Source organism: Temnothorax curvispinosus, unplaced genomic scaffold, assembly GCF_003070985.1.
Source record: "Temnothorax curvispinosus isolate PA1 unplaced genomic scaffold, ASM307098v1 QBEX01002449.1, whole genome shotgun sequence".
In the NCBI taxonomy this organism is placed as follows: Eukaryota; Metazoa; Arthropoda; class Insecta; order Hymenoptera; family Formicidae; genus Temnothorax; species Temnothorax curvispinosus.
Genome location: NW_020212229.1, coordinates 38778 through 54387, shown reverse-complemented (window position 1 = coordinate 54387; position 15610 = coordinate 38778). Strand labels below are relative to the sequence as shown.

Sequence of the window (15610 nt, the reverse complement as noted above, 5' to 3'; positions counted from 1 at the left end):
GGAGAAAGAGAAAGAAAGAGAAAGAAAGAGAAAGAATGAGAAAGCGCAAGCGATCGGGCAGTTTCGATCTTCGATCCTCGGCTAACTTCGGCGATACCTGTTCGGCGCGAGTTCCGATGTTCCACGTAACCGTGGAATTAATATACAAATTAAAGCGCTCCGCGCCTGCATTCGCGTCGTATCGTCGAGAGAGTGCCTGGGGCTAATGTATGTGAATGTATGTTATTCTCCGCATTCACGTGCGCGTCGCTCCGCGTTCGACCATCTTCTCACCTCCCTCCCCGGAATCCCTCGTTCATTTCTATGCGCGGCGCTCCCCCCCCCTCCCCCCCCCCCCCCATTTCCCTTGCGATCTCGCCTGACTGACGCGGCTGCGTGATACGCGCGGACCGCGGCGTACGTGACCGGAGAACAGGATGCGCGCGCATCGCAACGCCGCCGAAAACAAGCAGCGGAACGTGAGGCGACCGGCGTCGTCCGTCCGCCGTCCTTGTCCGAAATGTCCGATAATTTCGACCGCGCTGGTTCCTTCCTCGGCCTCGTCGCGGACGCCGAGGAACAAGGGCGAACGGCGACGGACGTCCTCCTCGCGACGGAAGGAAAGAGACTTGATCTCCTTCCTTTTTTTTCTCTCTCTCTATTCAGGGGCTGGACGACGGCGCGGCGTACGGCGTAGAAAACTCCGCCGCTCCCGTGTTACTACGCGCAAAATGGCGCGCCGGAGCCGGCGAGCCGGAGCGAGCGGAGCGAAGTCAGCGGCTCTCACACGCGCGCGACTTCACACGCCCGTTCGAGATTGTTCGAGAAGCGGCTCGCGCGTCACGACGCGGCTTCGAAGCGGAAATACCGCTGGCGCGAATTGCAGGACGATCGAAACTCGCGAGTCGCGAGGCAAATACGATGCAATCGATTAGAGTTTTCCCTCTCGCTCCCCTCCCCTTTTTGACACCTGCCGCGCGAATTCTATTTGGCGTTACACGCTCCATCAGTACGCGCCCGTTAATGAGATAAGACAGAAGCGCTAATCGCGTTCTCCGTCCCTTCCTCCGTCGCCGAGACGAACGTCATTGAAGCGGCAGGAGGACAAAAAAAAAACAAGTAACGCGCATTAATAGCCACGAGCGACGTTAATGACGTTTTACAATAGGCAAAAATGAAAAATCACGCGATTCGCGATAATAAACGTGGGCGCGCGAAATGTCAATCGCGCTCGAGTCAATCTCGAGATATTTGCTGCCGAAATTCGCGTCGCGGATTGAGTGAGAACTCTATATAGCTAAACGAGCGTCGCCGTTTGCGTCATCCGTCCTCCGTCCTCCCGGAGTCCCCGGAGTCCGCGGAGTCCGGGAGCCGTCGCCTGAGAACCACGTTGCCTACGTGACTCGCAGGGCGTCGACGGAGCCTCGTGATTCGCCGGCCGACGGTGGCGAGAGAAAGAGGGAGAGAGACGGAGCGAGAAAGAGCGAGGAGGCCGCGGGCGAGGACTCGTGGGCGCGGGGCGGGCGCGGCGCGGCGGGTCGCCGAGTGTTAGTAAGCAAGCGCGGCCATCTTGTCGAGCTCAGTCGGAAACCAACTGCCGAGCAGTGAGGGACGGTGATGTGAAAGAGAGGCCAGATGTGTTAGACCGGTGGGTTTTTAATGCGCTTCCGAGCCCGATTGCCGCTACGTGCGAGAGGCTGTGCGATAGCGACGACGGAGCCACGACGACCATCGCGGGGCTTTCGCGTGCGAAAACGCCCGGCGTATCCGGTTAAAAACCTTCAGCCGGGTGGGAGCTGCGGAGGAGCGGGGCGGAGAGGCGGCGGCGGCGGCGAGGGAGGAAGAGGAGGCGGAGGTGGCAGTAGTAGCAGCAGCAGTGAAGAGCAGGTCGCGGAGAAGGTTCTGGCGAGAGGCTGACAGCGAGAGCTCGTAGCTTCTCATCGACGGAAGGGCTTGGCTGCTTGGTTGCGAGAGGAGGAAGACAAACCGGCGAATAAGATCCACGCCGAGGGCGAGAAAGGGAGAGAGAGAGAGAGAGTGTGAGAGAGAAAGAGAGAGAGAGAGAGAGGGAGTGAGTGAGAGCGGGAGGAGTAAAAAAAGAACCCAGCGCGGAGGATGACCGACCGAGAGAAAGTGCAGTGTCAAAGTCTGTGATAGTATTTATTCAAAAACAACAACATCGTTATCAGGAGCACCTGGTGGACGTGTCATCTTCGTGAGAAAGGAGGACGAGCAACCGCGCGGAGGCGAGATATACATATATATATAGAGAGGGAGAGAGCGAGAGAGAAAGAAAGGGATAAGCTTTATATATTTATTTACATCTGTGATATCGACGCTGATATACATCGACCTTCTTCGCGAGAAAAAAAAGGGACGAAGAGGAGCAGAGAGAGAGAGAGGCGAGTGACGTCCAGAGAGAGCAGGAGGGAGAGAGAGAGAGAAACGGAAACATCATAACCACTAAGAAAAAGATATATTCCAGCTTCTGAGTGCATAGGGTTTTTTGTATATACGACTGACTCTTTTTTATAATTATTGCTATCGGTGCGAGTTGCGAGAGAACGGAGATCGCGCGCTCGGACCGGACGGATCTCGGTGACCAGCGGTGAGCGGTGAGCCAGAAGATTCTCCGATCTTTCTCCGGACGATCGTTCGTGTGGGACGGCGAGAGGGACGCGAGAGGAAACATGGTGGAGAAGATTCTGGAGGAGAGAGAGGACGGCACTCAGGAGGCCGGACGAGGTGAGTCGAGTCCCCATCTTATTATTGTATTTCTTAACGACGGAACTTAAGAGACACGGCCAGTGTCTCGCGCGCCAAATGTACGCTTCTAAATTTTCCTGCGAAAAGTTCGGATTTCCTATTCAAGTATTTGTATAAGATTTAATTCGAAGAAGACGATCTTGTTGCCCGTCGAGAAGCCACTCTCTTTTCCGATCCACTCCGGTCGACATCTCGATGACCCCGTTGAGAAAAAGGACCCTCGGATTCTGCTCGTCGCAGGGGGGGGGGGAATCTGTCCGCTAAAGAATCACGGGACCATTTCGCATGCGATATTGACGGTTGTTTTGCCGAACCGGCTAACTGCGGAGTCGGCGACGGCGGCGGCGACGGCGGCCATTTTCGCCGGTCGATGCGTAACGACCCGGTAACGGGTGCCGGGGCGAACGCTCTTTCGCGATTTGCGTTTTCACCGTTGTCACGGGGCGAAACGGGGAGGAGAGGAGGGGAGGGACGATTGACGGGGTTTCACGCTCGAGTCGTCGACAGGAAGGAGAGAAGCGCCGCGAAGAAGACGAGAATGCCGGACGGACAGACGCGTCGCGCTCGCTTGGCGATTCGCTTTTCGTCGCGGAAAATTCGCGCCGCGAATACCGAATCGGCCGTGGCGTGGGAGGAGCGAGAGCGACGGAGAGAACTTTCTAGAAGCTCGGCACCCGAGCGTCGCGCGGCCCGGCAATTAAACGATGGATCGGGCTGTTTCTCATGCGCGTATATGTATATGACCGATCAATTTTCTTACGCTTGTGTTTGTGACATGCTATTAGAGTTTGTCTGGATAGACCGTAAACCGGCGGCTCGTTCCGCGGTCATCAGAAACCCGACGAAAACAGACGGGCAGCGATTCAACGTGTCCAGCGATTTAAAACTTCGACGGAAGTCCGACTCGCGCAAGCCACGGGGACAGGTTTCGTCACGCCACGTGACGAATCGCGACACGTATAACAAACGGGCTTCTATTTGAAGCTTATCGACGAGTATTTATCGCAACGATGATTCGCACATGTACGTCGATTTTTCGCGGTCGTTTCCGCTCCAATTGAGATTCTACGCGTCTCGATGCAGCTGTCATTGACTTTGTCGTCAACAAAAGCGATATACCAAGGCTGCGTTCCGATATTCCCTGATACCAGGAGGAGTCTGAGAGTCTACCAGCGTACGTGACGTAAATTATAGATTTTCAGTCCTGGCAGGGAATATCGGAACGCAGCTCGAGTAGAGGTTTATTTACATTTCACACCGTTTATCGTTTAACGTCACGAGATCAACGATACGCGTTCGCTTCTGTTTACGCGAACCCCTTTCCCGTGAATTTCCTTCTTCCGTCAGTTTGTCGATCGAGCGAGAGCCGGCCGCTAATTATACCGCGGCCGAGTCGCTTCGTTATACGTCTAAAAGTGGAAACCTGGGAAAAAACCCCGAGGCTGGCGCCACGTCCGAATTATGCAACTCCCCGCATCGGCGGCATAATAAAGCAAGACGCGCGCGGTTAGCGTCCGAAATAACAGGGATGACGAAACAAACGCGTTTCGCATAATCATCTCGGCAAATCTTCAGCCGCCTCCTCCTCCTCCTCCTCCTCCTCCTTCTCGCCCGTCCGTTCATTGACGCGGTCGGTCCGTTAACGGCGCACGTGCGCATATTACATATCAGTAATCGTAATCATCGCGCATCCGCAAATTCTCCTTATCCAAGCGAAAAAGGAGGAAAAAGAAAATGAATGACGAGGAAATAGGATCGGGGGTATAAATACGAGACCGCCGAATTCTTATTTCCGTCCGCGTCTGCGATATAGCGCTATTTCGCCAAGCTTGCAGATCGAATCTCGCTGAATCTAATCCCGTTTGACGCGACGATTTTGCGCCAATGTATTCCGCGAACTCGGCGAGTATTTTGGGGCGGCGGGAGAGAAACTCCGCGACGCACCGAGCATTTTGCAACGTCGCTTCCGACGCGCGACGCGGCGCGTCGTTGGCACGACGGATTTTCGGGAGGAGGATAGAGAGGGGTTGGGGGGAGAGGGGGGACAAGTGGGTTAGTCGGTATATGAGGTTTCGAGAGAGAAAGAGAGAGAGAAGGGGGGGTTTCGGGGTTCTCGGCACCGGTTCGTGCGACGCGAAGGGAGAACGCGAGTCGGTTATAGGGCGACCCAAACAAAGAACGAAGGGAGGAAGGGTCCCGGGGCCGCGCATGTCAACTCGGCGCGCTTTTAAAGGGAAACGCGCACGATACCTACGTGGAACAAAAGAGTCCCGGCATTTATCCGCGGTTTTATACGGCCGTTTTTCCCGTTCGATCGCCGAACCGAAGCGAGAAGCGACGCGACGCGCAAGCCGGACGCGAGAAAGCGGGTGTTCGGCGATGAATAAAGAGAGGACCGAGGAACACGTTATCGCGAAGGGACGCGTGCGTGAAGGAACGCGAGATGAGTAAGACGGACAAAGGCGAGGGACGGGCGACCAAATAAATATACCCGTTGACTCCGCGGACAGAAGCGCGACAAGTTGCGACAAGTGCAGCCGCGATTTGACGAGTTTAACGAAACGGGATCTCTCTGTTCTGTCCTCTTGGACTCGCTTCTACATATCGCGGACGGGTCGCCCGCGGACAATTACGGAAAGATCTTAAGCCGGGTCTACATATTATCGAGCAGAACCGCGAGCCGAACTTCGCCGCGAACCGATCATGCGTCCACATTATCGAGCCGAACTTTGCTCCGATAATGTGGACCCGGCTTTAGGATCTGAAACGGACGAGTGTTATCCGGCGGATAAACGAAAAACCTTGGAGGTGTGCGTCGCGATTCCTCCCGTTCCTCCGCGTCACATATGTGCAGCCTCACGTAACGATAACAACTGGAAAAACGGGAGTCACGCTCCGGCACGTCGCGTGATTGCTCCCCTTTCCGCCTGACCTTTTAATTAGGCGACGACGTTCGCGTACGAGCGACTATACACATCGCTTTTGCTCGGCTTTAATTTATGCGATCGTTAATGACACGCTATTGCGTCTATTGTATTATACAGAGACACGTCACCTTCCTCCGGAGTTCTCGGTTGACCCCGAAATGACTTCATTGTGACTCGATATTTCGAACAAAGCTTTCGAGTGGCCTCCGAGACAATTTAAAGTAAACAGAAACTATTTCCTATCGCTTACTCGTTTCTTCAGGACGGCCTATAGTTTACATTTTCGGTAAGTGGCTTGCGCTTCTCGTGCCCGTTTGCTTTTTTAATCTGATAGATTACGAAGCTCTTTGATTTATTGGCGTTTTGGACCGATGTTTCTCTCGTGCGATTTACGTAAGAAGAATTACCCCCGTGACGATTCTTTCGCGTAATCAGCAGCGCCCGCACGCGCGCGCGGGCGCTCGCGGATAGAACACTATCGTACGTGCATATCTCGCGTAAGATGGCGGCGTTCCTTTTCTGTGCCAGTCATTGAACTCGTAGTGTCGGTCGTTGTGCGGCGTCGGTGGCGACCGGCGAGGCAATACGAAAATACATTCGCTGCACCCACCGAAATTATGATCGCGCGTGAAAATATACGAGCGGGCCACAACATGTTGAAATTTAACAACTGATACGAGATCGGACGAAAGGGTCCTTCGAAAAGGTGTCGATTTTCCGGAGAAAAAGATAGAGAAAGAGAGAAAGATAAAGCGGAGCTTGACGCGTGGCAATTTTCGGAGACAGAGCGACGCGAAGCTCCCGCGGCGATTCGCTTATTTTTGGATAATCGTGAAACCCGAGTCTACCCGAGGCTCTTGACGTTTTGTTAACTAATTGTCTCCGCGCGACGAGACACTTTCCGAGTGAACACTCGAGTCGACCGAGTCTCCTAGAAACGTGACGATTAAAACGAGTCCTCGCCGCGATTAGGTGACTCTTCGTTTCGCCACGCCGAGCCCGAGCCTGGCCTGAACTATATTTGTCATCGATTAACGCAGTCATTGGTCGCGTGAGTTAAATATAAACTCGCGTGCGCCCGCGATCAAATCGCCTCGAGCGACACACGGCAATTTGCAAGCTGTCTCGTGGTTCCAATTCGATGACGCTTCTCCGCTTTGTCGTATCTCGACATTCTCGACCCGCGAAAAATCTCGGGAGTCAGTCTCATCAAAGACAATGAGAGAGAGGAGTCGACCGGCCTACAGTTACGCGACTATTCGTTCCCGATCCGGCTCTGATTTCTCCTCGACCCACACGCGAACGGCCCGTAAACGTGTCCGTTCATTCTCGAAGGAGTGGCACGGAGTCGGTTCCCCTCGCGCACGCCGGTTACTTTGTTATTCATCACTGTGGTGTATCGCGAGCGCGTCGTCGCCGACGACGTCCTCGCCCACGCGCGCATCTCTCTTCCGCGTCGACCGAAAGACCTCGTCTCGCGGTTTACCGCCGCGATTTTGCCGACCGCGTCATCTCGACCGTCGTCGTATTGTCACGCTTCTTAAAGAGGTCGATTGAAATTCTTCGAAGGAGACTTGGCCGCTCGTTAAACGTTCTTGACTGACTCTCTGAAATTTCTCATAATTCTTAATCCTTTGCGATCCAAACCGTTTCGCAAACGAGCGAGGATCAAGTATTTCGTTCTGAACTTTGTTCAATCAACTGGTTTAATGTAAATCAAGGAATTTTTGTTATTTGGAGACTAAAAATTTATAGACACTCTAAAAATAGTTTGCCGATTATAATCGCGCGTGCAGATTTAAATGCAAAAAATTATGCGAAATATGTTATAGCAATAACGAGTCCAATTAGGATATAGAACTGCAAAGGGTCCTACTTCGTAGTCTAATTAAAATACGTATTTACCAATTTTTGTCTTTTCGTAATCGACTAACGACTAACATATGCCTTTGTACTCTTAAAAGATCAAAGCGATGAAAGTCTCATATTGACAATATGCTCATTAATGTGCTCATTATGTATTACATTTAATATTTATTATAATATGCTTATTATATCATTACATATATAATAAGTTTATTATACATATGTATAATAAACAATGTAACTTGCGCGCGATTAAGTCGAGGGACCTTTTATTAGCGTGAACAATTTATTTTAGTCCGCGAAAGTGTATTCGAGCTCGGCGGAGACAACGGTCGCGGAAACATCGCGGGAGATACCTACAGCGTGACCCCCTCCTCCTCCCCCCCGCCTCGGCCGGCGATATACATCTCGCGTAAATACCTGCTGCCGTCGTATATCTCTCGTTAACACGCGGATCGTGAATCGCGTACCGGTCTCTCCCGGAGCTGCGCCTTTACGAGTGAACTTTCCCAGCAGAGCGGAGAGAAACAGAGAGGGAAACGCCGAACTGCCGGCGGCGGCACGACGCGACGGCTCGTATCGGCGACCAACACGGTCCCATTTTTAGCGGCTGAATTAGAAAGTGGCGAGGACAGAGAGAACCTACCTACGGTGTGTATACGTGGTAGGACCAAGCTGCGCGAAATCAAACCGCCGCTCGTTGTCGCGACGCCGACGTTGTATAGGCTTTAAAAAGCGGATTTCACTTCCGAGAAATTTTTTACTCCGGACTTAATCAACCGTCGCACGATTGTTAGACGTCGAAGATCGATCGTTTGTACAACACGTTGTCGCTTGTAAAGTAAAGAGATCGATGGCCGTCTGGTCTGAATCTCACGAGTGCTCCGGCCCATCGGATTATTCCGGAGCGTGTACACGTGTCCGAAACACGCAACGGAGAAACTACCAGAGGTTTCGAGAAGCTACCATTGTTGTGTCGAAGGGAGGAAGCGTACGAGGGGGAATTATTCCCGTCTTCATTTACCCCCGGCTAAATCGATTGCGCGTATACGCTTCCCCCATCCCCGCCGGGCACAAAAGTTCGCGGTCCTCCTCTATAATCGCGGCACCCCTGTAGAACCCCGGGACTTTCCCCTTCTCTGTCCGGCGTGTTTTATTACACGGGGGGAAAAAGTATATCCCGGGCAGGATATTCGGCCCAGGAAGGGCCGACGAAACGCAGCAATTTTCAGTAATATTTCTCTCCCGCTTAATTATTATCCCATCATTTTTTTACGATCCACCTTACCCACGATTTTTGGGTTTGGGTCTCAAGTTTCCATTGAGCGACGCGTAGACCGAATTTTACGATCGGCATTGTAAGAACGTTGAAGGCGTAATTTTATGACGCGTTGGAAATAGCCGGGTGATACGTCAACGTCTATATACTGGGTGATAATTATAACGATGCGCGGACATTATTTTAAACCTTCGACTAATGAGAGTATGGTTATTCATAAAGGCGACGTATCCCGATGAATGCAAAGGTTTATCCCCCTAGTTACGCGGCGCGGGAATCTTTTTTCGTAACAGTTCTTTTTTTTTAAACTGCAGGAAAAATTTTCGTTGTATATTTATGGCGATGGGTCAAACTATATGCATCCGGCGACGAAAATTATCACTGGTGGTAACGGGCGGGAAACTCGAGGAGAGAGGATGACTAACGGCGGCGGCGTCGCGCGATGATAGCGAGAACGTCGATAAGCTCGCAATAATAAACGGCGATAACGCGAAACGCGCGGGGTCCGCGTTACGTGTGGTAGGCCACGAGCTACTTTATCCGCAAATAAACACGCTCGTTGCGCAACTGCGTCTTCAGTACCTCGTTTCACGCCCGTACCGTGCATATTCACGCTGAAAAATTACTTTGCTATTATTTTTAGATATCGCGCGCGGCGCCTTTGTCTCGTTCATTCGGGTCAGAGTCTTCGTTCACGTTAATCGCGAGAAAAATAACTGAGCTAGGCTAACAGGAGATTCCAAGTTCTACGATGTGTTCTCTAAATATGAATTTATATGGAATATGTCTATTTAAAGCCTATGTCGCGGAAAAGACGCGTCGACGAGAGACGCGCCGGATCAATCAACGAATTTTGCGACCTCGGATTAACAAAGGACTATTTATTTCAGGCGATGGCACCTGCCGGGACGTAGCCTCGACGGGGGAGTCCATGAGCGCGGTGCAGGCCCGTCAGGAAGAGGCGAGACGCAAGAGGCGCAGGAAGAGACGCTCCGGCTCCTCCGTGGTGTCCTCCTGCTTCCAAGGTAAATTCGCACAGATCGACGCCAAGCACGAGTGAGAGGGTGCGAGAGAACGTTTTGACGTTGTCCGCGAAGAGATTCGTGCGACCGATTTCCGGATCCTATCCGCGAGACGAGAGAGAGAAAGAAACAGTGATGAAGGAGGGAGAGGGAGGAGGTGCGAGCGGAAGTCGGGGTAGAACCGGCCGTGGCTCGATCTTCCGATGCGAGGCCAGATCGCGCGAGCACTCCGCGCGGCTCTCTCTCTCTCTTTCTATCTTGCACCGGTGACTTGCAGTCCTCCTTCGTAGGTATGTGTGACCTTGCACAAGTTCGGAACGCTCGAGGAACTCGCGCGCGGGGCGACGGTAATCGATCGCGCGCAGGCGGCCTGGAATTTTGCGCGCCGTTTGTTTATAAACACCGGAAGTTCGCTCCGACCCCCTCCCGCCGCGCGCCGGTATATTCCCCAGGCCGGGTACCTCGGAGAATAGACCGGAGTAAAACAATGGTCCAGGCTCTCCCCCTTTTCCTCTCTTTCTCCGGGAGAGCCTTGGACAGATTACTTATCTGTTTAACGAGTCTATTATGTCCCGTTGATGTAATCGGACGAAGAAACGTCGGTATTTATAGTCTCTCGCGAGACTTGCGCGAAATGCGCTTTTTTTTTTACGCCCCTAAGCTAGTAAACTGGTTGACGCGCGAAGAACGCGGGATCGGAATTAATCCGGAGTTGCGCAGCTGGCAAATACGGTTATTCGGCCACGAAGTCGCTCGCTCGATCGATACGACGCGCGGCCCACAGAGAGCCACGAATTCGTCGTACGTGTTTTCGGTAGGAGAAGCGTCGGTTTAGCACGACTCTCGAGGACGATTCGCATTTTAGCGTTTTGCAATTTGTAAATAATTATGTTTTGTAATTATTCATGAGCGATTGTTTGCGAACAAATTGATCAATATTGATATATGTTTTGATATAGGCGGAATAATTAATCTTCTTAACCAACTGATTGAATAATTGATTATTATTGAAGAAGAGATAAAAAATTGTGACGTATTCCTTATCGTATATTCCTTTTAATCTCATTCGATCATTAGCGTGGATAATATTACGAAAAGTTTCGATAAATATGTTTGGTATATATATAAAATATAAACGATTGGAATTAAATAAAGTAACAATAATGATAAATGAAACCGGACTGTTATGATATATAATCAGTTAGAGATAAGAACATCATTTGTGATTCGGACTGAATCTTGATAGCCTAATAATAATATTGTATGACTTTTGTATATTCTTGTATATATATATATACTTTTAATAAAAAATAAAAAAAATTAAAGTTGCATGGATATTTTTTTAAATAAAATGTATTGTACGAAAATAACGTTGTTAAAAAATAATTTGGGAAAGTTTGTAATAAAGACAAGTGTATGTTTGTAATTTGATATATTTACAGTTCAGTAATTCAATGAATGTTAAGAATTTCAATCACACTACAACGTCACAAAAAATACTGATCTCGTTTTAAATAAACGTGGAGAATCAAGTTCGCAATCTTGGCCGGTTGCGTCATTGCATGTGATCGATTCGCGAGCTCGGCTCGGTTCGAGAAGCTTCCACTCCGCTCTAAGACCGTATATACCATACGATTAAAGTCGATGGAACGCTCTGTCGAGGAGAGTCCGCCTTGTTTATAAAATTGTCGTCGCGAGTATATATCTGCCGGCGAATCGCCTGAAAATTATCAAGAGACATATTCCTCGAGGACACCTCGTCCGTGTCGTTATCGAGTGATCGGCGACCCTTCGCGCGCGACATTATTTTTCCCTCGGTCGCTAACTGCGAGTGGGTCGATGATCGCGCAATTTTCGAGTCGCTATTTTCGACCGGGCCGCCGTTAAAATTGGCGCAGAACGGCGTAAAGACGTGGAGGCATATTATCGGCCTCTGGTTGCTAGGCGCTGAGCGACGCTGCCATGCGCGGCGTATCCTGACGTATAATATCGGAGCGAAAGGTGGGACGGGCGGCGAGGGACGTTGGGGGAGGAAGCGGTGGGCAAACGGAGACGCGGTATAACGTCAGGCGCCCAACGCGGTAGGGATGGACCGAGGGAGAGACGCGCGAGCGGACGCGCTCGGCGAGGATGAAAAGGAGGAAAGGAGCCGGCGGCATAGCCTGGCGCGCGGACTTCCGAGAGAGAGGGAAAATTCGGTGTATGTGCGTCGTAGTTCCACGCTACGATCTCGGCCACCCCCTCTCGACCTTGACATTGGCTTGGCCGTTAGAGCAGGAGCGCGCACACACACACATTGCACACCGCTCGCGCGTTCCAGGTCCAAGCCTCGGTTTAAACCGAAGATAATTGGGCTTTTCGAGCGTAACAAGCAACCGCGATCAAACGCGATACGCGGATGCTCGGCGTCGAAAAGGTCGGGACGATCGGAACGTTTTTCCTTCAATGACTCTCGGAGAGTCCGAGAGATACCAAATATTCCGCGATATCCGACGCGGCAAGATTAATAATGAAATTTGTCTTGCAGGGGACTCCAGCTGGCGTGAGCCTGCTCCATTCTTGCCGCCCGGAAACCGAACTGAAAGAAAAAGGCGTCTCCGGCCGTTTCGACGCCGATCGCGTCGCGGAGGAAAGCGTCTCTAACGCGCGGCTCTCGAGAGCTCCGATCGATTCGTTCTCGATGTTAGGTCCCCTCTCGTCTTTGCAATGACAACGCGATACGGTACGACGTAATCACCAATCGCGTGTTCGTAGAGAGCGACGCGCAATTCCATGCCGAATGAGTATCGCGGCGGTGTCGCATTGATTCACCGCGGTGAATCCGTGTCCGCACGCGGATTCAAGACGTTGCGATGTCTTTTGCTACGATGGGTCTGAAAGTTTCGCAACTTTTTTTTTCACGAATTATACGTTCGATTCCAGAATACCTTAACATTGCCATAAATATCTGAGCGCTAAGCTAGATGTTTGTGCATCGTGACTCGAAACTACGTCTGACGGCCATCTGTAAATGTTTGAACGCGTAAAAGATTAAACGTAAGAATAAAAGATTATCGACAAGGATTATGCAAAAAAAAATTAACCAGTAAAAACATAGTTTTGAATCTTTTTAGTCGTGAGACGCGATAAAATATATTTCCATCCTACTCGAAAGGGCTTAGCTCGAGGAACAAAGCATTCGTGCGGCCTACTATACTTGCAATAGTACAGCAGATGTGTGAAATGTATGAGAATATGTAAGATGTACAAAATCAGAAGCATCGAGCGCTTTTGTGAGTTTTTCATTTTTAACTCTTTTCTTCTGTCAAAGAGAGTATGTGTGGGCATATCGATTAAATTGTCAAACAATCGAGGAAGCGACGAATACGTAAGGAAAAACTTATGTTGTTGTTACAGAACTGTACAAATTGACCGGAGAAGTTCTTGGAGAGGGTGCTTACGCCTCGGTCCAGACCTGTACGTCCCTCTACACGGACCTCGAGTACGCCGTGAAGATCATTGACAAGATTCCCGGGCACGCGCGTGCCAGGGTGTTTAAGGAAGTCGAAACGTTCCACCATTGCCAGGGCCACCCGAACATCATACAGCTGATCGAGTTCTTCGAGGACGAGGAGAAGTTCTATCTTGTGTTTGAGAAGATCAACGGTGGCCAGCTGTTGAACAGGATTCAGGAACGAATTCACTTCACCGAGAGAGAGGCGAGCCAGATCGTCAAAGAGATTGCGAGTGCGCTCGATTTTCTTCATAAAAAAGGTAATTTTGACGAGATGAAGTAATGGCATTGAATTCATATAAATCGATAAGAATCTCTGGGATACGTATAGCTTATTATTCCCGAAATAGATTACAAATTGCCTCGTGCTTTTTTATTTAAAATCTTTAACTCTCCAATCAACCTCTCATAATAGGCATCGGGACCGTTCTCACATGAAATCACGTGTCACTCGACAAGAACTGTTAGGAATTGATCACAATATTTATATTTTTGTATCGTTGTATGTTCAGGTATTGCTCATAGAGATCTCAAGCCCGAGAACCTCTTGTGCGTGTTCCCGGACAAGTTGACGCCGATCAAGGTGTGCGACTTCGATCTTGGATCAGGTATCAAGTTCAACAACTCGCTGTCTAGTCCTGTGGCAACGCCGCAACTTTTGACACCAGTGGGCAGCGCCGAGTTTATGGCGCCGGAAGTGGTCGAGGCTTTCATCGGCGAGGCCAATTATTACGACAAACGATGCGATCTCTGGAGTCTTGGCGTTATTACGTACATTCTCCTCTGCGGTTATCCGCCTTTCTATGGGAACTGCGGCACCGATTGCGGTTGGGGCAGGGGAGAGAATTGTCAGTCCTGTCAAGAGTTGCTTTTCACCAGTATTCAGGAAGGCAGATACGAGTTTCCCGACAAGGAGTGGAGATGCATCTCCGAGGACGCGAAAGATTTGATCAGAGGCTTGCTCGTTAAGGAAGCCCACCAGAGGCTCAGCGCCGATAGTATTTTGAAACATCCCTGGATTAATCCCGGGCCGACTTCCGTCGAAACTGGTGATCGATCACTCACCACGCCTCATATCATAAGGTGGGTATTTACTTGTTATCTCTTTTACGTTTTTTTTATTTATCTTTTAATCGCTTCATTATCGCATATAACGCGCTCGTTACGTTTATCTCCAGGAGGAACAACTCCGCTAGAGAACTCTCAGCGTTCGCTGAGTCCGCAATGGCTGTGAATCGCGTGGTACTTCAGCATTTCTCTCTAAATCTCGAGGAGCTGGCGGAGAATCGGGAGCCCAGACTGTCCACATCGTCGACCGACGACGACAATCATCCGTACGGTCACATATCCGACTCCAGCAGCGAGCTGTCCGAGAACAGCAAGCACCTGACGACGCATTCTTCCAGCGAATTCGACGGCATGCGGCCAAAATCTTGCTCCGTGCACTCCAGCGTCGATTTGAATGACTCCAAGATCATCGGGAAGAATCGCGTCATCGGTAAGGACTCGCAAAATTGGTTCGGGCTATCACCGCCAACCGAGAGTCGTCTGATGCAGCGCCGTTTAAAGGCACGCTCAGACCTGCTCGAACGTCAGACCAGCAAAGCGGTTATTGCGTCTCCGAGTGGCTGAGAGGTCGCTGTAGAACCGATCACTTGTTCTCGCTACAGTATCACTTGTCTCTTGTAGCTACGTGAAAACGCGAACGATGTACAATACCTTTTCCAATGGCTTAGGAAGCTAACGTAGCATAAGTCGAGTCTCTGATTCTGCGCGGATAATGAGAACAGGCTCAATAATTTACGATAGTGACGACAGCGATAATAATCGAAAAGTATTCGCCGCGAAAAGTAATCGAACAGAATATCGTCGTTATCTTCTTTTTTTCTGAACAGTTCTAAGCTTCTTTTGTTTTAAACTTTCCTTTCAACAGGCACTTGGATGGCAACCAGATTGTTTTTATTTCCAATATAAAATCTCTTCGCTTTTCGAATTTATTTCAAATTAATTGGTAACGCAATAGTTATGACTTTAAATAATATAACTATTAAAATTATGTATGAAGAAAAATATGTAAAATATATATATAAAATAAGGGATTTATATAGAGTTTTTTGTTTAGAATATAAATCTTAATCGTAATATAATAATAATAATAATAATAATAATGTATGCGCTACAAACGCATTGAAGTGTACCGCGGTACACGAGGACGATATTTATCATAATTGGAACAAGGAGGAAGATAATTATACCACAGTTTGACTTAAATCATCGA

At 50.0% G+C, this 15610-nt stretch overlaps 1 protein-coding gene across 1 annotated transcript; it reads left to right on the top strand.

Moving 5' to 3' along the window:
• The first annotated feature begins 2460 nt into the window (after positions 1-2460).
• Positions 2461-15362, top strand: LOC112451660 (MAP kinase-interacting serine/threonine-protein kinase 1-like). Its single transcript, XM_025011429.1, has 5 exons — positions 2461-2724; positions 9708-9842; positions 13236-13592; positions 13845-14415; positions 14511-15362. Exons 1-5 carry the CDS (start codon positions 2670-2672, stop codon positions 14962-14964), a joined length of 1572 nt encoding a protein of 523 aa, XP_024867197.1. The 5' UTR covers positions 2461-2669; the 3' UTR covers positions 14965-15362.
• The last annotated feature ends 248 nt before the right edge of the window (positions 15363-15610 follow it).